The 26,803-nt window shown below is 42.8% G+C and overlaps 1 protein-coding gene across 1 annotated transcript; it reads right to left on the bottom strand.

Moving 5' to 3' along the window:
• Positions 1–6,524: 6,524 nt before the first annotated feature.
• Positions 6,525–25,355, bottom strand: slc41a1 (solute carrier family 41 member 1). The gene is made up of 11 exons (XM_041033757.1): positions 25,104–25,355; positions 22,122–23,262; positions 16,634–16,741; positions 13,112–13,183; positions 11,815–11,959; positions 10,496–10,642; positions 8,202–8,349; positions 7,980–8,059; positions 7,584–7,718; positions 7,251–7,399; positions 6,525–6,807 (listed from the first exon to the last, which is right to left on the bottom strand). The coding sequence occupies exons 2-11, from the start codon at positions 22,605–22,607 to the stop codon at positions 6,622–6,624; spliced, it is 1,656 nt and encodes a 551-aa protein (XP_040889691.1). The 5' UTR covers positions 22,608–23,262; positions 25,104–25,355; the 3' UTR covers positions 6,525–6,621.
• Between the last annotated feature and the right edge of the window lie 1,448 nt (positions 25,356–26,803).

Genomic DNA, 26,803 nt, shown 5'->3' with positions numbered 1-26,803 from the left:
ATTTTTTATCCAAACTGTGTAAGAGTTGATACACAGAACTTTGTCAAGATGAAACAAAATCAGCGTGACTGTCAAATTTCACTCTCTGGATTTTCTGCATCATCATTTCTTTCTTTGGGAAATACTGTCACAGGGGGTCACAACCAAGGCAACCAGGAACACGAGGGAAGAGAGGACCCAAATGCAATAACCCCCAAGACAGGCTAGGAGTAACTTAAAGTCTTCTAATAAACCAAAAATCACTGGAAGAGTCCAGGGCCAGGGAACAAAACTCAAACAACCAAAAATCATCCACACATGGAGAAAAAGACTCAGGAACAAAACTAAACAAAAATACAAAAAGTCCTTACTTGAAAACAAAAAGGAAACCAAGGTAAGTCCATGAGAGGAAAACGCAAGGTACAGGAACACGAACAAACACAGGGACGCTGGCAGACTTAGGTACAGACGAAGACACAATGTGTCACAGATGCTAACCTGGATACAGACACAGACAAACTGACAAGGACACAGGGAAACAAGGGCTCTGATTTCAAAATAAAACAGGAACTACAAACAAAACTTAAACTAAACAAGACTGAAAAGGTCCCAATGTCCACAAAAGAGTTCAAAACAAAAGAAAAAGGGTTCACTAAACAGCCCCCTTAGGGGCTAGTCATGACAAATACACTTTTCTTTCAGCTGGACAAAGCAGGATTGCACAGATTTAATAATAAAGAAGTAATGAAAAAAATACTCCACATCCTCCTGGGGAGGATTCAGCTGACTGGCTAAATGATGGACTGAACACAGAGTTTATGGTTTTAAACAGAATTCTGGGATTATGGCCATGTTCAGCAGTCAGCTGTGAAATATAAGAGTTTCTTGCTTTGTTGCACAGGAGCAAATCAGTTGGGAGGTTTAGGGTCAGGAGAGAAGAGCACAGCTTTGTGATCAGAGATGGCAGAATTAACCAAAGTCTCATCTTCCACACAGACACCGTGGAAGAGCAAAGTACAGGGTTAGTGTTTGAGAAAATCAGATTATACACTGAAACTTACTGACTGAATTATAGTTCTACTTAATCATAAACAGTATTACTCATATACTTCTATCTAAGTGAGAGTATTTTTAAATCACTGCATTGTTACTTTTATTTACTTACTGTTTCAGTAAGTAGAGTGTTTGTAAAGGATATGAATACTTCCTCTACCACGTTTGACAGGTGAATTATCTGCAGCGTCACACAAACGAACTTTGATATGAAAACAAACCTGATAATACTGTGACTCAAAGGTATTCATGTTTCACACATGGGTTACAGTGTTACTGCACTCAGGTCCATTAAAACATGATAAGCGGACCATTAGTCACATTGTATTATTATTGTACTGTTTCCTAATTTAATGTTTTCACAAGGTCTTTTAAAGTTTTCACAAGAAGCCATTGTTTAGTTTTCTACAGACTGTTTTAGTTTCATCCAGTTCTCAGTCTTCTTCATACATGATTCATCTTGGTTTTTGGTAAGATTAACACACAATGCTGAGATGCAAGAGAGGAGAAGACATCAAATCTTGAGATAGAAATGTTTTGCATGTTTAGGTTCATTGAGTATTAAATCAAAGAAGCTGAGTTTTCTGTGTGACAGTCTGACATAATAAGAGAGTTAGTGATTCTCGGCAAAGGCAGGAAGACAATGAACTAATAACTGAATAAACTGGGATAACTCCACCTATACAGCACAATGATAATGTCAAATTCAACATTAACCCCACAGGATAACATGAGTATCCAGTCAAACTGGATAATTTTCTATTTCTATTCCCCACTTTTATGACATTTTCCTTCCCTTTTATTACTTCTTAACCCTTTAAAGGGCAAGGAACCATATAGGGTAACTTCCACAGGCTTTAAAAATGGTGCCCCCACATCTCTCAAAGAAGGGGCAGAATCATGTGACTTGCAGCCTAAAGCTTTTTTAAAAAGTCAAAAAAGAAAAAAATGTCCTCTTATAGGCAGGGATGTAAGTGGACAGCAAGAAAGGCAGAGCAGCATTCAGACATATTGACTCCCAAGCAATCAGGCAGACTGACAGGTGGAGAGACAGATAGGCAGACAGGCAGACAGACAGACAGGGAACTATTTGACTGAGCCTTCCACCATCCCTTGTGGTCAATAAAAGGACTCAGGCAGGTGGCATGATGTATGTCACTGAAAGAGTTTAGTTCATAAAAAAAAAAAATCATGACTGTAGTGTTTCCCTGTAAGGAAATAAGTGACATAGCATATGTGTCATAATTTCTAACCTGTTGCAGAGCATTTCAGTGACAGTAAAACACTGCTCTCTGAATTACAGGGAGGTTTGCTGGAGTTTAGTAAACGATACATTTACAGTTAAAACTGCCAAAAACAGACCCAAAGACGGGGGAATGGTATGAAATAATATAGTCCTTTATTTCCAGCAATTTACAAAGTCCTGCAGGGAGAAAGCCCTCCTCCAGCCTCACAGAGGGAGAGCTTTTACAAGATGAACACACAGAGAACTCAAAAGACCTCAGCCCCAGTAAGACTGTACATGTTTTTACATCAGTTTTTTTTTCCAGTTTTTTAAAGGCAAAGTAACTGACTGGGACAGGTGGACATTTAGAGTCTGAATCAAAGCCTCGATCTCGATGTGGGTGTTGGGAGCCTGAGGATCGGTATGGTTCCCTGTGAGTTCAGGGGCTCAAGGGTTTGAAGCACTGAGGTTAACAAGGCAGTAGGTGGGTGAAGGGTTTTTAAAGGTGTGTTGCATACTGGGGGAAACATCTGGAATCAGAAGAAGGTGTGATGCTGTATTTTGTCATTTTTCACTGGTTTTCTGTCGTGTTCGTGGGTTGATGTCTTACTTCTACTGGTGATTAACTTGATTCCAGACCTTTCAGGTGCCCTGTAAGTCCAACCTGCTGGTTTGTCACTCTCCTAGTCCTCATTTTTACAGATTCACGTGAACAAAAGCTTGTAACTGATGCTACCAGCCCTCCTCTCCACCACTAGACATCATATATCATCATATAAAGTCATTATTACATTACACATCATAATCAACTTACTGTACATCTTTTATTAATCAAAGCTAATTAAAGAGACGCTACTCTGTGGTGAACCTAGCTCCTGATTGGTTATTCTGAGTCGAGCTTGGCTCCAATAGGTTAAGGCCTTTCTATGTCTTATAAGTATGCTTTCCCTGGTTGAGACAGGGTGTGTGTGCATATGTGTGAGGTGTGTAAAGACTGGTATTAGGCACTGTGCTATTCATTAGCCTCACCGCCAATCTATTGCGGCAAGTGACAAAAAGCTCTACTGGCCTTTTGCAAGGAAAGAAAAAACACATTTAAAGAGAAGAGAATGACAACAACATGGTGATAAAGAAACTGAACCAAAATGAAATGACAAAATAAACAACCTTATATATAGAATAAATATAGTATGTACAATTTGCTTTGTGTGCTTCTAAAAATAAATAGACAAACTTACTTGCCCCCTTATAGAAGTATTCACAACTTTCCATTGACATAGAGGCAGAACGCTGGCACCTGGTCAGTAAGAGAGTGGAGGATACAGACGGAGAGTCAACAGGTGGAAGGATGCAACTTTTACAAGACAGCACATACTGTAGAAAAGAAGACAAAAATAAATTCCACCTAGGGAGGAGATGTGTGGGTTTGAATCCAGGGGACACAGAGATACACAGAGAGGATGTAGAGTTAAGAGAATCCCTGTGTCTCCCTCTGTTGTCCATTTCGGAGATTACAGTACTTGTGCATTTGACCAGCGTCAGAGAAGTTGCTTCTTTTTTTTTTTTTTACAGTGGTTGTTTGCTTGATGAAATTCATAACACAAAACAATAATTATCAAGAGTTAAAAAGATTAGGGAAAGGAGGAAAGGAATAGAAAAAAAAATCACAATTGTAACATTATCGACACATAAAAAAAAAAGAAAAAAAATCAGTCAGACCAAAACCATTTTTGACAGATAAAATAATCAAGTTTTTTTGCACATTCACACTATGTGCCCTGTACATGCATTCTGCTGGCCCCTTCAAAACAGCACAGAAGTCTGACAAGTGCCGGATAAGTTCGAGAATCACATGCAGGTTTCTCCTAAGACACTGGGCTTCACCTCCAGGTCAACGTCTGTACTTAGTACAGTCTGTCAAATCAGCTCACGACTTCCTCTTTCATTCTCTTCCTCACCTGTAAGCCCTCAAAGTGAGTCAGCTCGGGTCAGCTGAGTCTGGTGGGAGATAGATTGTGTGTGTGCGTGTGTGTGTGTGTAGTGTGGGGGTTGTTTAAGTTATTCTATTCTATTTTTACGTATGACAAAAAATAAAAACAATTCCCCAGAATTTTATTGTAACCTATATTGAAACCTTCCTCAGTCCCCTGTCACACCAGAAACTACCACAGCAAAATGATTTTATGTGTGTGGACACAGTCTGGACACCAGGTACAGTTAAAAAGAAAACATTCGTCCAGTCAACTTCTGTCTAACGACTCACCACAGACACCATCTCTTTTGTGGAGCGGACAGTTTATATTCCTAAACAGCAGAAAGCATAAAATTTATTGCAGCAGTATTACAGCTAATACGCCAGCTAGCATCGCATTCCTGTATAGTCAGCATAGTCAAGCTGGTTTGCAAGTGGTCAGCTGTCCGAATCGGCAAGCCAAAATTAATCTCTGCTGCGGTAAGGCCTCAGACTTGATAGATGGTAGGCTCTTAACCAGGTGAGCTACAGATGTGGCATCCCTGCACGGATCTTTATGTGAATCTAAGTCTCAGGGCTACAAAATGGAAACCAGTACCAAAGCTAAAGTACTAAAAAGATTTGCCACAACTTCCCAAACTACCCGACTTCAAAGAACGTCATTAGTCTGCCTTTCATGAGAAAGATTCAGTGGTCTAAATGCTTTGTGGGAATCAAAATGAAATATGTGAAGATCTCTAATATCCGCACAAAATATCAGCAATCAGTACCTGAATTCCAGTTCCTGGAATCAGACTGTGCCAGCTGAACCCGAGTGAGCACGCTAAGGCCACTTAACACACTTTCACACTCTGTACCATGTGTGAACACAGTGCTGCTCAGTTGGGTAAGCTCTGCAGGTTTGTTCCAGTCCGCTGCAGCATGTTGAGCCTCTTGTCACTTACTATAAGCCTGGTTTGGGCAACACAACAACAACTAGCCTGCTCCAGTAGAGAGTTGGCAGATGGTTTCAGACAGGGACAGACTGGTGCTATTGTCACCTGGAACAGCTCATGGCAAAATAAGACCTGTCTAACCTCTTGGCATCCACAAAAAACAAAAAAAACAAAACATGGTGTGTGCGTTTTCCTTCCTAACACACAGCTGTCTGGTCATTTTCCACATACTATTTTCCACTGTTTCTGTGTGTTTGCTCACATTTTACTGTCTGACTCAGGACATTTCACAACTGTGATGTTTAGTAGAACTGGTAAAAAGTAATGTAACCTTTGTGAAGTCTAGAGGAGGTTTGAGGGTTAAAACACAGCCGACTGTGTGAATGAACACACAGTACTCACTAACAGAAACTGTTCAATAGTTCAATTAAATAGATGGTTCTCAATCTCCAACAGAATCAGAGGTAAATCTGTTCTTGTAGTGGCTGACGTAAGAGTTTGTTAGACTGTGATCTGATCCCAGATCTGATTCCCAATTCTCGAGCCCTGGGTTGCGAGGGAGTAAACACAGAAATTACAACCTCGTTTTCCTGCTCCTGTTCTTACTCAAATTAAGCTATCCGCTGATAGGAGCCAAAAGCGCTTTAGCTTGTTATGTTTGTGGTCCAGGCCCCTGTAGTAACCCCCACCTCGCCCCACCCCCCCAAGTCTGTTTCCTACTGTCACAAGGCCAAAGTAAAACAGAGAGAACAGCTAGCTCTACTGTATTCTAACACAAGCACATTAGATTTCATATTATTCTTTCTGTTTGAATGACAGCACTTGGTGATTAAGCATTCTAGGCTTGTTTGGATATATATTTTTTGCTGTCTTTTGCCATCTTGGTTTCAAGTGTTAAAAGTTTGATCTTTAAAACTGGGAGGGGCTAAAAGTCCCCATTGAAAATAATGAGGACTAGCCCTTCACATAGAACAGATATCGATTCATATCAAATGCATTCTTTACCAACAATAATAATCATTGTCAATAGTATAATAACAACAAAAGTAGTAGGACTCAGTTATTAAGTAAAATAAAGGAGGAGTAGTGGAGTCTATGGGGCTGGATCCATCAAGTGGAGATTTGTTGGGAGGTTGAGGTGGAAATACGTGTGTTTCCAAAGTTTCTAAGGTGAACCACAGATACTGTCTGGATTCTGAGCTGCTGCTGTGGTGCATCAGTGTCCTGATATCCTGAAGATGAAACGCTACTGCCCTACAAGTGAACTACATCAACAATCAGAGCCCTACAGGAGATTAGCCCTTTTAATGCAGACATCGTCCAGTTTCAGACAACGGGCGATGTTCGTCACTGTCCGTGCGTGCAAACGTACAGTGTGAGAAGTTTTTTTTTTTTTTTTTTGCTTTTCTTTTCTTTGTCTTTGTTTTGTTTTGTTGTGCGTGTGTCTGTGCATGCATTCAGTTGCCCACATTAGAGTCTCTGTCCCCAATGAACCAGCGCATGTGGAAGCAGAGGGCGAGGAAGCCGGTTCCCAGCAAGTCACCCAGAGCAGTCAGGTAGGGGATGGAGAAGTTGTCGGGGTCCATGCCTCGGCCCCACATCCAGTGGACCATCCAGTCTGCCAGGTAGAGGAGGATCATCACCTAGAGGAAGATGGAGAAGCAAACTTTATTTCCTGAAACCACACAGGCTCTGCTCCTCTCAGTAAGCAGTATAAGTAACTTATATGTCATGATTTTTCTCTGAACAGTCAAAATATTTTTACAGCTGTAAGTTAAGACAGAGGTGGTCGTTCACGTTAGTGCAAGTTTTAGAAGAACTGCTGCTGTGGCAGCAGATCTGATGTTAAACTTGTCCTGTGGTTTGCTGGTCTAACTAAATACACTAATGTGTATTTATTAAGACAATCATCTCACAAAACAACATTTACAGCAATATGAATGATTCAAAAAGTGTAGCTTCAAATATAAACTGTACTTGGGTTTTTTTTTTTTAGATATTTCTTTCCCCTCAACTGCATGTTTGGACGAAAAAAGTGTATGCATACATTATGTGTGTGTGTGTGTATGTGTGTGTGTGTGTGTACTTGGAGCAGTGCAGCAGCCAGGTAGAAGGTGATGAAGATGGGTGTCAGGGTGGTGTGTCCCCCTCTCAGGGAGTTGATGGTGTAGAGGAAGACGAGGTGACCGGGGGCGACCAGGAGGAAGAGCACACGGGCCGAACGAGAGTTCACAGCTGGGAGAGAGAGTCATGTATTAAAAGGATGTAACTAAGTTCCTTCTGCATTTCAAAGAAAGTAAGGCTGTTTTTTTTGTTGTTTTTTAAAGGACAGATGCTGGAACTAAAAGCCGTCATGGAACAATCTTTATTTAGAGAGGAGAGAAACAGTGGAACGTTCCACAGCCGCCCAGCAACTTACTGGAGCCGAAGAAGGAGGTGCAGGGTGTGGGGCACTTCCTGGGGGTGGGGTTGGGATCTCCCATGGGTAGACCGTTCATGTGCAGATAGGTGGATATCCGACTGGCCTGAACGGCGACCAGGTTACCCCCCACACCTGATACACACACACACACACACACACACAGGGTGAAAACATGGAATGAGAGCAAAACACTGTCAACATGGCTGTGATGAGCCTGATATAAAAACAAAAGTTCCAGCTATGGTATTTTTTTTTTTTAAATATTAAAAAAGAACAATGTGCTGCCTCCATCTGTCAGTTTTACACAAAGATCACTTAGCATACAGATATATGCTTACTCTGGCCTACATTTCTCTACATCTGACAGTGGTTTTAAGTTTTCTGAGCCCTCACCATTGATGACCGGGGTGAACACAGCCATGCCAGCAAAGTTCGGGTTGGTGACGGTCTTGTCGAGGATCAGACCACCGACACTAAAAGACAGAAGAGAGGGAATAACTCAAATGTACAGATATGTACAGATCTGTATACAAACTGTGTGTTGCATTCTGTTTGACTGTTCTTGGCTTGATTTGACAAAGGTTAAATAAAGACAATGATTGCTGCTTGCCGTACCTGCTGATAGCCATGGCGATGATAACCGGCTCCCAGCCGGAGTAGAGGACTTCTCTGGTGGATGGTATCTTCCTGGCTATCAGCACCCACAGAGGGCACATGGCCACAAACACCGCACACACCAGTGGGTTGGCATAGTTATTGTACTCTGTATAGAAGAAGAGATGGTGTATTTAGTCACTAAGCACATACAGAAGGATCATATTGAAATCTCTGCCTAGGAGCTAAATATTAAGCACACACAGTTCGGCAAAAGATTTTTGCACTGATGTTATTTTATGAAAGACAGAGAACATTTCTAACATCCACTTTACCATTGCCTAAAACCTGTATTTATTGGTTGTTATGAGCAGCAACACGTAAAAGCATGTTTGGAGAACTGGTCAGGACCTTAAAGCAACGGTATGAGTATTCCTCCAAATTAAGACCACATTTCCCATAATTCCTGTTGCCATGTGTCATACAAAGGAAAAAGAGGTAGAAAGCACCTGTCTCTTTTGTGTACAGTAATTACACCACACATTTCTGAAACATATACAGTTAGTAGTACAATGGTTTAGTTACTGTGCACTGTATATAGTAAAAGTGCTATACTGTACATTATATATATATATATATTTAAAATCATTTATACACTCACGACCATTGTTTGGAAAGTTGGACACGTTTTGCTCTTCAGGCTCTGTGTTTTGGCACATTTAACTTCAAATAAAATAACGGATACTACACAAAGTCTCAGCTTTAACCTGAGCAGGTTTACATCAGTACAGAAAGAACTGTGTGGCAGACAAAGACCTTTGAACATAACAAGTCAGGAATGCTCTCCAAGATGTTGGCAGACATGTTTCCTTGTCAACATTCAAGAGAAGACTTGATGAGCATAAGCTCAGAGGATTCAGCACAACATGCAAACCCCTGGTAAAGCTCAGAAACAGAAAGGCCAGGCTGCAGTTCACAGACACAGAGAGAAAGCAGCTCTGAACAGAGTTGTGTGGACGGATGAAAGAAAAATCAGCCTCTATCAAAATGATGGAAAGAGGAAAGTGTGGAGAAAGAAAGGAAGAGCTCATGATCCAAAGCCACCAGCTCCTCTGTCAAACATGGTGGTGCTTCTGTTATGGCTTGGACATGTATGGCTGCCAGTGGGACTGGGACACTGTGAATGCAGAGGTCTACAGGAGCATTCTGTGCTCAGATTCAGCCAAATGCATCAAAGCTCACTGGATTATTTCATCACTCAGCAGGACAATGATCCTAAACATAAAGCCAAAGAAAGCAAAGAGCTTTTCAAGGTGAAGAGCTGGAACATCCTCGACTGGCTGAGTCAGTCACCTGATCTCAGTCTGACTGAGCTGCAGTCTGCTTTCTGAAGACCAGACCGAAGGCAGAGAAACTCCACAACATGCAAGAGCTGAAGGTGGAGGAAGGAGCTCTGGGAGAGCATCACCAGGGAAGATGTGTTACTGTCCAAGAACTGGTCTGGACTGTATAGTTTCAGATTTTATTGGGCTTGTGAGGACTGAACAGGACTGGATTTGGACTGACAGCGGTCTTGTCTCTAGGAGGCAGTGTTGCTACTAAGCTGACACTACAGGAGACTACAAACCACCAAAAACACAGGGTTTAAGTAGACAAACAATGTATGCACACAATACCCAAACACCAGCTGTGTTTTCTGTTGTTGCGTGTTTGAGGAAAAATAACCAAAATAAGCTAAATATAGCAACTGACTGTGGCATTTAAAGCGAGTAAGACTGTAAAGTATGTGTACTTTCAGACAGATGTAAGAGTCATTATTCCATACTCTGGTCAGGATGGTTTCGTCACTCCTGTGTGTGTCAGTGTTTGTCTGTCTGTCTGTCTGTCTGTCTGTCTGTGGTGTGGAAACGATGGAACAGCGGGGAGTTTGTTGGAGCTGGGTGTGACGGTGGTGAAGATACTATCATAAAGCCAAATAGCTGTGGAGTGTCTCATTCTAAAACACAGGTGTGGGCGGCTTTCATCCTTATTTACCACGCACAGCCGGACACAGAGTCCCATTTCACATATTTCTACACATGCTGCTCCCTTTTAGGATAACATCTTCAAAGGTAATAAAGACCTTTGAAGCTGTATCACAGATTCCGCTAGTAACTAATCAGAAGCTTGAGTTCAGACTGTTGTGTACATTTATTCCTTTTCCTGACATAGATGTACCTTTGTACCTGACATCTGAACAAAGCTGCTCGAGCAGCAACATTTTGATGGCAATTTGCCTTAAATGAATAAAATTATATTGTGTGTGAGTATATTACCTAGTTCCTTGTACAGTCCCGTTGAGATGCCTGCTAGCAGGGACAAGGTGATCAGGTCTCCCAGGCTTGCAGCGATGGGCGTGGCCACATTGTCGGGGTTGATGCCGACCTTCCTGGACGCGACTATCACACCGATCATGATGAGCCCTGAGAGATTTCACGTCAGACGTCACAGCATTAGGACATCAGAGGGCACGATCACGTGCAGCTGCACATGTTAATATATGATACTCTGTGTGAAAAGTGATGCTCTGCAGTAACCATACATCAGGGCTCTGGCGTCCTATCGACTAACAACATCAAACAAGTGTAAGGAGCAATAAATAGCTACTCATAATTAAAGCTACAGGATGTCTGCACTTTTTATAATCAGATTTTGGCCTGAAATTTTGCAGGATCAATTTTAGCCTTTAGCCATGGTTTTAGGAATGAACGTAGTGGTTGGTTGGTGCACCACGCTGGTCCAGACAAGAAATAACTCAACATATTTTGGATGATTGAAAGGATTGCCATGAAATTTTGTACAAATGCTCATGGACTTCAGAGTTTTACTGACTTCAGTGATCCCTTGATTTTTTCATCTAATGGTACCATGAGGTTGACATTTGTGATTTTGGGGGAAATATCTCAACAACTGCTGGACAGATTTCCATGAAATTTGCTGGATACACTCATGTGCCCATCAGGATGAAATCACCTTTGTGATCCCTTAACTTTAACCAAGCACCATCAGCCTCAGCTTTACTGCCAATGTTAATATAACATTCTAAATTATGATGGTGAGCAAGGCAAACATTATACCTGACAAACATCTACTTATCACTGTCATTGTGATTGGTATTTAGCTTAAAGCACCACTGTCACTACAGCATGGCTGTAAACTCTTAGTTTTGATATTAACTGTATTAACAGTAATATAGTTACTATATCACAGCATTCTGTCTGTGTTACTTGAATGATAGTAAGTAGATGTATAACTACACACTGATGAGTTCAGTCTGTTAGTTTAGGTCACATTTAGCTGAAACAGTAGCTAACGTAAGTAGTATCTCAGGCTTGCTAACTTTAGCACAGAGAGTCAGATGAATCCCTGACAGGCCTGATGAGTAGCTGTTCACACTATGAATATCTCAAATCCTGTGTGGTGGCCAACTGAATGTGAAAGTGAGTGACTGAGATTTGTAATGTCTTCTGTAACATATGTTTGCAGCGTTTGGGTTTTTTTGTGTTTTTGTTACGTGTGTGAAGCAGTGATCACCTTGTGTGGATGTGAGACAAACTTCAGAAAACACTGACAATAAAGTGAAATTAAATCGTACCTAGCAGCAGAGAGGCTATGAAGGCAGTGGCCACGCTAGAGGCACACAGCAGCACTGCGTGGCCCAACCTGAAGTGTCCCTCTGGGATCCAGCCGAAGATCACGGCAGCTATGGACGCCAGGAACCCCACCACTGTGGCCTGGACCTGAACACACACACATGCACACATTAAAACGGTTTGTGCAACTACTGAATGCAGTCTTCTCATCCATTCCATCACTTATTTAACATTGTCACTATAACTAAACACAGTGTCACATGTATGGAATCGCCACTACAACTGTCTTCATAGAGCACCAGTGTGACCCAGTGTGAGTGCAAGCTGACCCTGCAGAGGAGGCTGTGCCAGCACCTGGCCAGCACTGGTTTAAACTATGGACTTGCCAAATATTACATAACTACAAGCCAACTTCAAATGGCAGATCCGCAGGAGAGGTGACTGACTGAGACCACTAGTTATGTCACATCAGGTTTTACTCCAATCAGCCACCTCTGTTCGTTTGTTAATATTCTTCTTGCTAAACGGAGTAATACAAGCAGCAGAGAAGACAAGGCTGGTGTGTGTGTGTGTGTGTGTGTACTTATAATTTACAAAATGCTGACATTATCTCAGTTTGCCATGTTTCTTCAATGTCCCGCTCACACCATCTCCTGCCAGTTCTGTTTCTTTGCCACCAGATACAGTGTCTCGTTTTGAGACAGTACTTGACTGACACTTCAACGATTCCTGCCTCACCCATGACAATCATAATTTCACTATTCTGAAGGTGTGGTGAGATCAGACAGTAAGTAGGAGGTGAGTCAGACACAGACTTTCATTCGCTTTCTGATTTCAGATCAGAGCTAGTGTTCAGAAGCTGTCATACTGTGCCCAGTCATGATCGCTCATTGTGTTTACTGTAAACACAGTGCACTTACGAAACCCAATTGTCCAAATGAATGGATTAAGAGAAAGTTAGGTCCGTTTCTGTTGGAGAAACTTGATTATTTGGTCATGTAAAACTGTAATCAGGTGTTTTTTGTGCATGTGTATAATAAAGATCCTGGGCAAGGATCAGGTTGCAGTGACAAAAATGTGGCTGAATGAAAGAACATCAGTCCTGGTAGCTGTGCATCATCAAATCCACAATAATGATGAGATATCTGATTATTCACTAACTGACCATTGAAGTGTATGCAAACTCATTATCTGATTTCTTGTCTTAACCTGATTTCTCCCAGTATCCTGGTTTGTTAAGTGCATAGTCAGAGATACTCTGTGACTCTGGAGTTGAGTGTACTGCTGTGTCTCATTTACCTGGATGAGGGCCAAGTTCCCCATGATCATCTTCCACATGTCCTTGGCTGTGTCCATCTGACCAATATTAGCCTGAGAGAGGCAGAAGAACACACAAGGTCAGCATATTATCATCTGTGTGTGTGTGTGTGTGTGACTGTGTGCATGCATATGCTGTTGCTTCTTGGTCCCATTGGAACAATAAGATGTCAGTTCTCTGGACAAAGGCACTCTGATCTGATCCCCCACCCTGCGGCCGACTCCACTTATCTCATCTCCTCTCTTTCACACACACACACACACACACACACACACGTACACACAAACTGATGGTCTCAAGCGTCAAGTGGCTGTGGCTACAGTGGGCTACTGTGTGTCCAGAGCAATGATCCTAATGGTCATCCACAGTGAGAGGACACAAAGAGAGGATCTTCTCTTCCTTTCTGTCCCCTAACATTTACATATGCAGGGAAGGGAAACATCTGGACACATGAAAACACGTACATGTCTGCATGGTGTCAGAGTATCTGATTCATCATCACGTTGAATAAACCAGTGTAAACCAGTCGAAGCTGAACCAGTAACCTGGTTACTAAAGTACAGGTGTCACCAAAAATGATCAACCAACTCAACAACTCCACTGAGCTCTTAAAGATCTTTTAGCATATTATTATTAGCGTCTTCGTAAGAACGTTTAGCTTTTTATTTTTAACTGCAGTTTTACAGCAAATTTATTGGCTCCTAACACAACCCACCAGCTGTCACTTCCCACAAACAGTGTTAGACCAACTGTACATTACCTGCTCAGCTCCAGACAATGTTTACAACTAGCTGGTGTAGAATACTAAATATCTAGCAGCTTAACAGCCACATATTACTCACAGAGTTTGATACAGACCAAAATAGAGCTCAACAAAGTTGTGTTTGTCTTTTCTCTTCATAGTGAGTCTTTAACAACCTAGCACCATCTCCACTTGATGAATATAACTGGCAGCATGACAGGAGAAACTCACAACTCTGACTGACAAGATGATCATGTGTGTAGGACCGTACGTCATCACAACTTGTGCATCTGCCAGATACACAGCATTTACAACTACGCAAACATACTCCTCGCCCACCATGTAAATGTGTACATGGGTGCCATCTGCAACACCAGTCATGCTGTTGCTCAGAGGGGGCAGACTGCCACAAATACCGATAAGAAGGTTTAAGGCAGCCAGATAAGAACACTGAGGGCACTGTATAGATACATACATATAGCTGCTTTCAGACAGAACTTTTATCTCCAGGAGTTCATACAGGAAGCTTTAATTTCATTCAATGAGGGTTAAAAAGGTTTTGCAACTTTTAGGAAAATTTGTTTTTAGTACAACAACATGCAAACTGATTCAGTACACAGATGAAGCTCAGAAATTCACATAAGCTTCGTCTGGTGTTATGTGATGATGTGTAAATATGATGCCAAGTCCTCAGCTTTTGCGGTGTGTGTGTGTGTGTGTGTGTGTGGGCGGGTGGATTAGTGGTGTTTGGATCAGTGCAGAGATGGAGCATGGTGAACGCTGTGAAAGTGATTCATGGATGACATAAGATGCATGAGAGGCTGAAACACCCTGAGATTCAAAAGCATCACTATGTTTTCCAGTTGAAAAATAATGTCATTCATTTTCAGCTGGTTAACTACAGCGAATATCTGTTGTTTACGAGGTCGGAGCCCAAACATAAATGAATAAATGTATGGAGTGTATGCTGAAATGTTCAATACACATAAAATGAGGATATAGTAGGCTTTGTAGCTGTTGTAATCTCCGATTACGCTGTATTTTTGGCAGCTTGGTAACAGTTGCAATGCAGGTGCTGCCAAGTTCCAGCAATTCACAAAATCCAATATCCTTATCCAAATACAGACAATCAATTAAGCTCAATAACATGAGACGGATTGAGGCAGAACTGATCAAACAACTACTTATTTCCTTTAGTCAGGAAAATGATGAAAGAGAAGGACAAGCCTCATTTCTGTAAAATATTCAAAGACAAAGAGGTTAAAAAGACCAAAGGAAAAAAAAAAAATCAAAAAGGAAACACGGTCATGTGAAATGAAAACTCCTACAGCCAGCCAGTACTAGGGATTACATTATTTTTTTCAGTAATAAGCGCATTAGGAAACTTACAGTGGTCTTAATCTGCTCATAATTAGCGGCGGCGTGGAAAGAAACGTGGTCCTGCTGGGGCCAGCCAGCAGAGCTAACAGTTATGTCTCAGGACAAACACCAGACTCTGGCCTACTTTGTGATGATGTGAGAATCATTTTCTGCTGAGCTGAAAACTGCGTAGACTGACAAATGCTTAAATGCTTCCACATATGCATCTATATTTATATTTATACCTCTCTCTCTCTCTTAATTCTAAATACGATACGGCCACGTAGTAACTGCAAACGGGTAAATCAGTGTTGAAGCATTGGTAAAACATTGTCGTATCAACTTCCTGAATTTGACACTGATTCGCTGTCACCTCTGCTCTCTGAATTAATATTGACACAAAACTCAAAATCACTAACCAAAAACAGTTAAACGTTTAACAAAAAATCAACATCAGGGGTCTGTCATCAAATATTCAACAGGACTGGGCTTTTATTGTGAGTGTGAATTGAGCTGTCCATGCTGGATGGGCTGCTGATAGCCATGCTAATCAGCTTCGTCACCTGTTTCCACCAGGCCAGTGGAAAGAATGTGAGGACTGGTGCACTTAAGAGCAATACTGGGCTAATTCTCTTACACCTTATAACTAAGGCGTGTGCTGCTAACCTCTGGTTAGCAATGCTGCTAGGTCACTGAGCCCTCAGACTATACAACGGATAATGGTACTGTTACCTCAGAAAGAAGCATTATAGCTAAGAGCTCAGTGGAACAAGTGACAGACATTAGGCACCTTTAGCATCAGATTCTACTTGTGTAACTACCTGTAACTACAACAAAACAGCATTTAATACCTAGCAGATAATTAACATATTCAGACAAGAGGTTTTGGAGATGAAAACTTCAGACAACCTGCCTTGAGTTCGGCATTAAACAGCAAACCAACCCGTGTGGTCAGGTGAACAGGGGGGATAGGGTCAGCAGGAATGTTAAAAGACAAAGAAGAGGACAGGAATGTTGCTTATCAGTTTGTCTGAGACCCAGGTCATGTTTGGCAATATGACCTGTGACCCCATGAACAAGTATGATAGTCTATAGATCAGAGGCAAAGAGACAGATTGGGTAACTTTTGAAGGGGAAACACTTTACACAGCCACAGTGAGCTGAAACAATGCTCCAGGCTAAAATCAGACAAGTAATTTTGAAGAGCACATTAAAACAAAAACATTTACAAATGTAACTACAACACAGGTAGAATGATTAATGGAACTGAAAAATTAAAGCACTTCTGGCAGGACATACTGTAAATGTGTTAATTCAGGATGGTGACAAAGTATCCACAATAAAGGTTAGACCTCAACTACACACACGCACACACAAAGACACACACACACACTCATCTTACCGCTGTGGAAAGTCTGGAGGCCAGCGTCATCTCTAGGTTGCCTTTGAGCCCCAGCAGCGCTGGTACCAGGATGAACACCTCTGACACCTCCATAAACACTGTCCAGTGCTGCAACAAAGACATGTAGTATCAGTAACACAGCATCAACATAGTAAATACACTGCCAAATAGAAACGGGACATATCAGATTCACAGAGACGCAGCACACTGTCACCTACATAGGTAGGATTAATCCTCAGTTGGGAGAAGAATGTCTCCGGGTATCTGTGACCTTGTTCTTTAACATTGATTCAGTGGTGAAACCAGACCTGTATGATGGACCGGACAGTCTGTCTCTACAGACCTTACACACTATGTATCATGTTGGCTCTCCTTTAACATGAACAAGGTCACCAGGACTTCATGCTGAAATGATTTATTATTGTCCTTTTTTGACTTTCATTCTCTCCATTCCCTTGTGATTCCCCTCCTCTACCTTTACTCACCATTCTTCATCTACTACTAAACACAAGGACACCTCATATCGCACTGTAATCACCAGAGTACACATGACCAGTTATGATAACAATTTGCTTACTTAAGTAAAACAAACATTTCTTTGAAAACATATGGGTGGTATAAATATGAACTCTGAATATTAACCATTAATATTAAAATGTATACCTCACTGTACTCCAAAATCAAATCAGGCCTTTGGTGCAACTATAATAATTCATTTTTATTAATAGTAAAATTTAGAGTTGTGTAGAGGATCTGGCCTGGTTCCAGGCCGCTGAATTTCCTACCACATATTTGCTGTTGTTTTATCATCAATGACTTTTTCTCCAGCTGGAGTAACCTTTGTAGGTTTAAGAATGGGAACATTATATTCCTACCACGCTACCTTGTGACACACGTGAAGAACACTGCCAGAAACAAATGGCAACAAGAGAGGATGAGACGGACGCAACACTCTGTCGTTGTAAATCAGCTTATTTCTTTTAACATAAACACGTTCCTAGAAACCGATGCGACTGAAAATTATGAGCTGACTTGATCTTGAACAGAAATAGGTTAATAATGACAGAATTTCAGGCTGAATGAATGAAATAAAACAAAATGGCAAGATGCTACCACTGTGTTGGAGAGTCCGGTTTATCAACAAATACAAAACAGTAGTAAATCCAGTAGAGCGGGACACACTTTACAGGTAAGATATTTAAACACTCTACATCAGAGTGCTTCAGTGTAAGGTCTAGAATGACACTGCCTGGCCAGACTCAGTGTGAAACAAAGTCAGGTAGAGGAAAGAGCAGGTAAGTCTAAAAGAGAACTTTGGCAGGTGGTGGTTTTGCTTAAGAGAATCAAAGATCATGTTTAGCATGTGCAAGAGACCGTGTCCCCTCAGCTATGCTTCCATATCCTAGTAGATGGCCTTCGATGAAATTTACAGTATAATTAGACCTGACCCTCGATAACCTCCTCCCTGGCTGCTGGCCAGTCCTTGAGAGGCAGGTTCCCTGTGAGTCTTGGGGCCTGTCACTGTAGTGAAGTGCCTCTTTCTGCTGTGCCTCCATTAGAGTTCATGCAGTGATAGCAGGTCTGTGGTCTACTGTGGCCAGAAACAAAGCTATTGCTGAGGCTGAGACCATCGATCTTTCTCCAGTGAAAGTGCTTATCTTTGGAGCCAGTCCCACAGGCCCCCAGCACTTACAGTCCAGTCCGCCCTGAGCTGAATCAATATTCACTGAGGCTGACACCAAAAAGAAAAGAGAGGGAGAGCAGAAAATAGACGAACGGAAGAAAATAGAGGAGTAGCTGACGTCGAAGCCACATGCAAACACTGTCAGCCTGCACTTCTCACACGAGCAAGCTCACATTTCTGTTTCACAGTGTTGCTGCCACTGTGCATTCAGATGCACAGTGGCGATAAGGGGTTGTCGTCTACAGTTGAGTGTGTGTTGTGTCAGTAGGTGTGGCACCAAAACTCCAGTGTGGGTTAAACTTCCTCTGTCTATCCACTTGCTGTCATCAGGCCAAGCACAGCTCCTTTCCAACAGCCAGCCCCTCAGCTTGGCTCACTGCCTTCTGCCAACCCAGCAGCCTTGTGAGCACCTCTGTGAGCACTCCTCTCTTCTTTCACAGCCGCATGTTTTCAAGCTTTCTCTCTCTCTCTCTCTCTCTCTCTCTCTCTCTCTCTACTTCTGTCTCACTCCCCTATCTCCCTCTTTGCCTCCCCGTGGTGATATATGTTGTTGTCTCCATGGAACACTGGCTCTGAGCCAAACAAGCCCTCCCTCCTCACGGCCACCTCCTCGGTTCTAGGAACTCTACAGGACGACCCCAGCACCTCTGTGTACAGACCTATAGGAGCTCTGGTATGCAAGCCCCACAAGGGTCGGGTTGCCCAGTTGAGTCACATGGCCCCATTTTATTTGTGATCACTGTACTTGCTGTACTGAGTGGGAAGCTGAACCTGATGGCATGCAATGTCAAAGCGACCCGGACAGCGTCACAGCCTCGTGTGCTAACGTACGCCACAGAGGGTGAAATTAACATAGCCCTGGTCAACATTAATAGGTGTACAAAAAGACAATAAATGGGTGAACACAGAGGATTTTTCATTATTTAATGTGGGAGGAGTCATTAGGAGAACTGAAGCTCCCCCACGTGTACACAAAAAAATAATCCTGATATCTAGGCTGCTGGCATCCAAGCACCAGATGAAGGTAAACCTGAACTCTCTGACCTCAGGAACTGCTGACAAGCATCCTGGAAGTGTTCAAAGATTCCTAAGGATCCTTGACAAAGTGAAAGATTAGCCAGGGCTTGGTGCAACACAAAAGCCTAACCTGCTAATCCTTTCAATCTCTATCACTCACATCCTAACCAAGTAGCTGACTGGGATGTTGTCATGTGTTAATAGCTGTGAGCTGATATGTTGTTAATGATTGTCAGGGTATGACATCTTTTGCTATCAGAAGAAAAAAACTGACTATGAATAGAAGCAGTCCATCAGTGTAATATAGTGTGCATTTATTTTTATTTTTTGGTGGCACTACGCAGACAAATCCTGGAAGAAATAGAATATAGTAGCACACATTTGAGCATGAGCAGATTCAGCAGCTGGGGATGGAAGCCAGCAGTTGGGAAGATGATTTGGTTGGAGGGAATAAGCCCACGCTCTGGTTTCACTGTGGTTCCTGTGTGAAAACCAGACAAGTGGATGTGGTTGGAACAAAATGGTGTCTGGTGGGCAGTGAGGGCTTGGCTGGTGTTAAACCTTTGTGTCGACCACGATTTCCTGTTTACTGGTGCTTGTATTTTTAGACTGTTTTTTAGGCCGAAGCTGCTTTATTTTTGAATTTCTGTCTACGAATACCACAGTGCAGGACAGATGGCTAGACTCTGAGGCAGACATAAACACATAGATGATTATGACAGTCAACTGTAATAACAATTTCTTTAAGTATTCTTAGTTTGTAGATTAGACTGCACAGAAAAAGGAACTGTAAGTGACAGAAACTAAAACTAGCCCTACACAAACTTCACAAACCATGTGTAACCTTCAGTCCAAGTGCACCGGTCACCCTCAAACTCCTAAGCTTCTGGCCCTGGCAGTGAAAGACTGACAGTTTTAGGTCATCCAGCTACTGCTGCTACCAAGTCACTGAGCTGAACTATGCAGACGTCTCGCTCCTCTATACCAGCCTGGACAGTCCTTTCTGGGCCAACCTCGAGTGGGAATGAGGCCAGAAGCTCTGTGTGCATGTGTGTGTGCTGCAGATCAAAGTGACCAATGTTAAAGAGGTCACATTTCAAAGAGGCCTTATAGAGTGTGACGCAAAAAGCCAAGTCATGCTCCGGTCCAAGCCGCAACTTTTTAAACTCAAGCCAGGTAGACGCTTTAACTAAAGGCCCGAGCACGTTACAGTTTTCAAGCTTACTTTTAGCAAAGGAACTGGCGCAGTCTGACCAGACCAGAGAGAGAGAGACTGAGAGAGAGTTTGACAATTACCTTCCTGCAAGGACAGGGAGGATTAGCTGAGTTAGCGTTTCACGGTGTCATGGAGGGGGAATTAAGCAGTGAGACAACCTGCTAGGTGCTCAGCCGAACTCACTAGAACAGTCACCTCCCTCTGCATTTCACTGCAAGCATTTCTTCAAGGTTCGCCCACAGTTGTGAGCATGGCTGACCAGAAAGGGAAAGATAGGGCCCTGTACCATCTGTATCTCCTGTTTCCCTGCCTCACCTCTAAAGGAATGGTGCACTGAGTGTTTTGGAAATTGGAGAAACTGCAGCAGCATGGTGCCTAAGTTGAGGCAGCATGAAAACTTTTTGACCTCAAACCTCTGCATTCCTGGTTTAGCGAGGATACCTAACCACATGGTAATGGAGGCTTTGACACCGCATTGTATTTTTTTTCACTCTGACTCTAGCTCAACTGTAGTGTGCTGCCATTTCAGGTGCTCAAAGAAACTACACTCAGTCCCCTGCCTGTCCCCCTCCTCTGTGTGCTGAGTTCCTGGGGTCCACCATGTTGGCATCAGTATGCGTGTACACAATGTGCCTGGACTGGTCTCCTGGCAGCCTGACACCCTCCAGCTTTATCTGCATCTCAAGCTGACTTTAAAAGAATATATGACCTGTCAGCATGACTCTGGCTTGCATTTCTACATTACACACTTACATATACTCAGAGCAAGACAGCAGCGATAGTGAGTCAACAGGAAAAGAAGGAAGGACAGGAATTATAAGTTGATTATGTTCTTTTCTTGGAGGCAGAGCGGATCCAGCAGCTCTCTGGTTTCTCTTGTATCAAAGTATTTTCAAATAGAAAGATGTGACAGGTCATTAGAAGACACAGTGTGCACCGGTATGTGCCTGCCCTGGGGACAGGAAGGCAGGCCATAGAGGAGAAAAAGGTTATGTAAATACCCCCATGGTGTGTAACAACTGCCCTATCCACCCATTCCCAAAGGCATGCCATCAGATAGGCCAGCAGCAGACACATGCCAAGGCGAACAGGGCTCGCTAAACCAGTTCATTCAAATGCTTCATGGGCAAGCCCATCCCTCAGTGTGACTCAGGACACATGGTCTACAAACTCTACTGAAGGTTTAAATAAGACAGAGGAATGGGACTGAAGTGGAGCTAAACAAACTTAGGTTAAAGTCTAAATGAGTGTCTGGATCTTTGAATCCAAGTAAACATGTGATACATCAAATAAATAAATTACTCTATGTTGGAGCAAAACTGTTTTAGTCCACTCCCACTATCTTCCAAAGTATCCAAAACATCTGAGTCATTCTTTCCATAACTTCTTTTATTCAGGATTCGGGATTTTATACGAGCATGACCCACTTTGTTGTTATGAGGAATATTTTTTTGCAGGGAAGAACTAACCACACAGTTTCTAATTAGAACCTTACAAAACCAAGAATAGTTTTCATAAACAGATGCTATGTGCTCACTATGTCCATTACAGAATGTGTTTGGATCACTAACCTGGACGATGTCTAGCACCATTCCCGCTGCCACTGTCCCAAACCCGGCCAGCAGGAAGGGGAACACCACCTGCAGGCCAATGGAGAAGGAGGTCTCCTTGAGCGGTGCCGGTGGTTCAGGGCTCTGGTTAGTGCTGGTGTCGTCACTCTCGTTGCTCTGGCTCGCGTTCTCCAGGAGAGCATCCTCTTCCCGCTGACCTTTGGCGTTGGCCCGGCAGTCCATCGCCACCACAATCTCCGACCTCTCCTCATCCTCCCCGGTCTCACTGGCCCTCTCTGCGAAAGATGTGACCTCTGTGAGCTCGAACTCGCCCTCGGTCGCAGGGTTCACCTCCTCAGGGCCCTTGGTGAGGATTACCGGGTGGACAGTGCAGTTGGAGTTGAGGAAGGCCGGTGTCAGCGGGTCTCCCTCCTTCTTCATCTCAATGGCCCCGGAGGACATGTCGATGTCGGGGAGTTTGTCTTGTTCTTTCAACCAAAGTACCATGCGGAAGCCTTTGGAAGACAGTAGGCTTGACAAAGAAAGGTCAGCGTGCCTCGGCCTAACAGTTTTGGGGAAGTCAGAATGGAATTTGCTACCTGATCTGGTTTTGAACCTGATCAGTCCAATTGATTTATCCCATTAAAGAGGTTTACAGGGAGTGGATGTTGCTATTAAAGACCAGGAGAAAACTGCTCTGTAAGAGAAAGCCTGCAGCAAGGCACATGCAGCCGTGTGTCTGCAGAGTCCGTGTTCCTGTCGGTGCTTCGGGAGCAGAACCAGTATGTTCTCCATTCACTGCAAGGTGCTCAAGGTAGGCCGACAAAAAAAAGAAGAAAGCATATTGGTTTAACACTGAAGAGGAAGGAAACAATGGGCTCGGGGACGTGCCACAGAAATCCCCTCCAGTCACTTGTACAGTCCTTTAAGGTTCAGTAAAAGCTAAAAATCACAGGTCTGAAGCGGTCAGATTGCAGCACAGACTGTTCACGCTCTCAGTCCACTGATCATGTCAGACTGGTCAGTGTACCGCACTGGGAATGTCTCACCTTACACCACGTGGCTGCTGGGAGGTTTGCAAGGGAGATATTTAAAGTCTGCAGTACAAGGATTGAATTACCGGCTGCAGAAAAGTACCTCTCCAACCAGAGTGGACGGACACCTGGGAAAAGAACAAATTCATTGATTATACGGTCTTTAATGTAAACATTGTCCAGCCCCATTCCAGGTTCATTTCCAACTATCAGCAGCTACCTGACCAAGTCTGCTTCCTACCAGTGTAACTATGATAAAATAATCCATATATCAAAAATGTAAAGTATAGTGGTTTTCAGGCACCCGTCTTGTTCCCTTTTTCTATTAGTAAACAATAACCCTACATAAATGTAGGCTAATATGGACATTTTACAGAAAACATAAATTCTCATAATGTTACAGGAATATTATAGCTAATCCCAGAAAATAATACTCTCTGTTATACATCACAATAATTCTACTGCTACAGTCCTGAAGATACATATAGTGATATTAGTGTGGATGATAAAGCTTCCTTTTGAGTGCCAGAAATCTCAGAGAAAGAGACTATTACAGTATCTAAGCCCTACAAAAAGCACTGTACTGTCCATAGACATTATGGCAGAACTGAGGAGAAGCCAGCAGTGAGTTTAAAAACAGTTTCCTTTAGCGCCAAAGTTCATTCCGGCGGCTAAAAATATTCTACCATTAACACAGGTGCTGCTCACATCCTCTGGAAACGGAGTCTCACTCCACCTTCAAGCCAGCAGTGCAAAGACAATAATTCCTGTCACACCTTTCAAAATAAACAACCTCCGTCCTTTTACTAGTGTAGCCTACAGTCAGAGCAAAACATCAGTCTCGAATTCAAAGTACAGCACACACAAAAGGTTGATTTAAGAAAACTCAAGAGAGGCTTCCTTACTAAATTACAGAAGTGAAAAAAAAACCTTACATCTGATCTGACATTTTCAACTAAGAATGCTTTTTCATTATGTATACCAAATATTTCTAATTTACATTTCAAATATTTTTTAAATAAATACAGACCTGATCTGCCTTCTATTCAATAATCGCAGCCTGACAGGCTAACAGAGCAACATCACTGACTTCTACAAATGGAATTAAGCAGCAGAGGTGTCCAATGAAGTGGTAATCCTGTTCATGGAAACAGATGTGGGAAAACAACATTTTAATAGTCCCACACGGAGCGGAGGTAAGGAACATTTCCCCTCCCGTTTCTTGTTTCCAGTCGTTACACGATAGAAAAACCACAGAAAAACCTTCTTATATTAACTCGGTTCTATGATGTAGGAAGATATAACTGACATTTTTATATTTAAATACCGCATGCACCTGATCCGACAGCACAACTCTGACATTTTCCCACAAGCTGTACACCAATAATTACATAAACGCTTTTATTTTGAAATCCAAACTCCAAGCTTCCTGTCTTACTGCCGCTGACTTGACGCAGCCTTGCTTCTGCCTGCATGTTGCGACATCCGCACACAAGACTTTGGTTTTCCCCGCTGAAACAATCCTCTGTTTAGTAGTCAGGACCAATACCACCCGAACCCAACATGGCAAAGGCGTAAATTAGTGCTCCCCTGGTCAGGGCTGAATAGACGAGCCCTCCTATTCTATTCTACTGCTCATTTAAACAAGGGCAGAGGGCTTTCTGTTCCAGCACCGGGCTGGAGCCCATGTCACTGCCACTATCACCACGAGTATTTAACTCGTTGAAAATTAATGCGAACAGAACATAATTTTCCACTCTCGATCATCAGCGCACATATAGACCTAAGGAAGAAGCTGGGCTTTGACAGTCTGAGTCGCCAAGTGACACATTCCGTTAGATTAAGGCGTTACGTGACTCTCACAGCCGGTCGCTCATTCTGTTTTTATGAAATTACAGCTGAAACATCCGGCAGGTAATCAGATAAAAAAAAAACAAAAAAAAAAAAAAACCTCCGCGACGGTGGTTACCTTTCAGTGTCAGCGGTACAGAGACGAGAAGCGGACCAACCGGAGTGATGATGATGATGATGGTGATCAGTGAGAGCACAAGGACTCCGTGTGGCTGGCTGCATGTATCCTCCACCTCTTGGTAACGCGCTCAGGCTGAGGCGTGGACGCCGGTGTGCACGCCTTATGTACGGTACCGGCTCTGCACAGCTGCCTTAATGGTTAATGGTGGTTAATGGTTAAACCCTCCCTCCCGCGCAGTTAAAGGCTGTGTCCCAGTCTGTCCCGACCCCGTCACATTGCACCCGTCCAGTGGCCCCCGCCGCCCGGCTGCTTGGATGCGCATCTATAATACACCCGTCCGGCGCAGGGGGCCAGGAAGCCACAAGGCGGGCCCTCCCTCCACACTCTGAGCTGACGATACTCTACCCCCCCTCTACCACCCTCCCACCCCTTGTCCCCACTGCGCACAAGCACGTCCCCTCCCTCTGCTCCAGTGTGTGGAAATGTGTGCCCGTGCGGTGCCAGTCTCCTCCACAAGCCTGCTAATTTACTACCAGGGGTCCGAGATACAGGTTTTAATTTAACAATAGGCCTAGATTTCTGAATGAATGGGCACACACGCATATCGGCACTGTCTAACTGAACTGGGGTGGATTTTAGTCACTCATCCACTAACACGGAGCATACATAAAATCAAGTCTTACATAAGTCAGTGGCGACATTACACCAAAGTCACCAGAAAATACAACAGATGCACAGGGGTCCCGAATAATAAAAAAAGATAAAATTATGTTCATTGATTGAAAAAAAACAAACAAACGATCAAACAAACAAAAACATGCCTAAAAGAATTTAGCACAGCATTTATTTAGGGACCTATAATGAGTGCTTATATGCAACAGGAGACCCTAACCTTTCCTGACTATTGAATTGAACCACCATATATGGTGTTGTTGATCTCCAGCATATCCTTAAGGACAATAGACAATATTTCCCATTGGTATGCTACTATTAGGCAAAGAAAAAAAAAACAGAATCATAATTCTATAGACAACACCCCATAATTACCTTTGTCCACCTCTGTCCTCAGTGACCACAGTCCAGTGATTGGATCTGCCTCAACGCTCCTCAGCTGAATGGAATACACAAAACAGAGATTATTATATTTGGTGTCTCTTCTACACACCAAGTCCACAAAAACCAAAAACCAAGCCAGAGATCTTTGACATTTTAACAGGTTATGAATGTGTTGCTGCTGAATATGTTAGCAAGCAGTTGCTTCTTTACACATCCTGCAGATACAGAGCAGCATTCAGAGTCATGTTTCTTGCCACCTGCCAAAAAGCCCAATATTCAGGCTCCTTTTTGCTCTAGTTTGGTCTCCACCAGTTAGTATCTCATTATTTCGCTACTGAATGCTCCAGTATGTTTACCAGCTAGTGACTAATTTTGCCATTTGGTGCTTTGGTGAAGAATGGGGTTTTTCAGAGCTGCTGCTGGAAAAAGTCGATGCGTCCGGTGACAGTTTGGGGAAAATCTCCTGTGGGTTTCTCTGTATGAGCAACTCCTGTCACATCACACACAGTCATTTGATCCACTGTCAATTTAAAAATATTGATTGCAGCGGCTTTTGTATTATTTCTGTTTATGGTTTTAATTTTTTTTAAGTGCATCTAATGTGTTGAAAGGGGCATTTTGCATTTTATGCTACACTGACT

Source organism: Toxotes jaculatrix, chromosome 3, assembly GCF_017976425.1.
Source record: "Toxotes jaculatrix isolate fToxJac2 chromosome 3, fToxJac2.pri, whole genome shotgun sequence".
NCBI classification, from domain to species: domain Eukaryota; kingdom Metazoa; phylum Chordata; class Actinopteri; family Toxotidae; genus Toxotes; species Toxotes jaculatrix.
The sequence above is the reverse complement of the archived record's forward strand: the minus strand, read 5'-3'. Positions and strand labels throughout refer to the sequence as shown.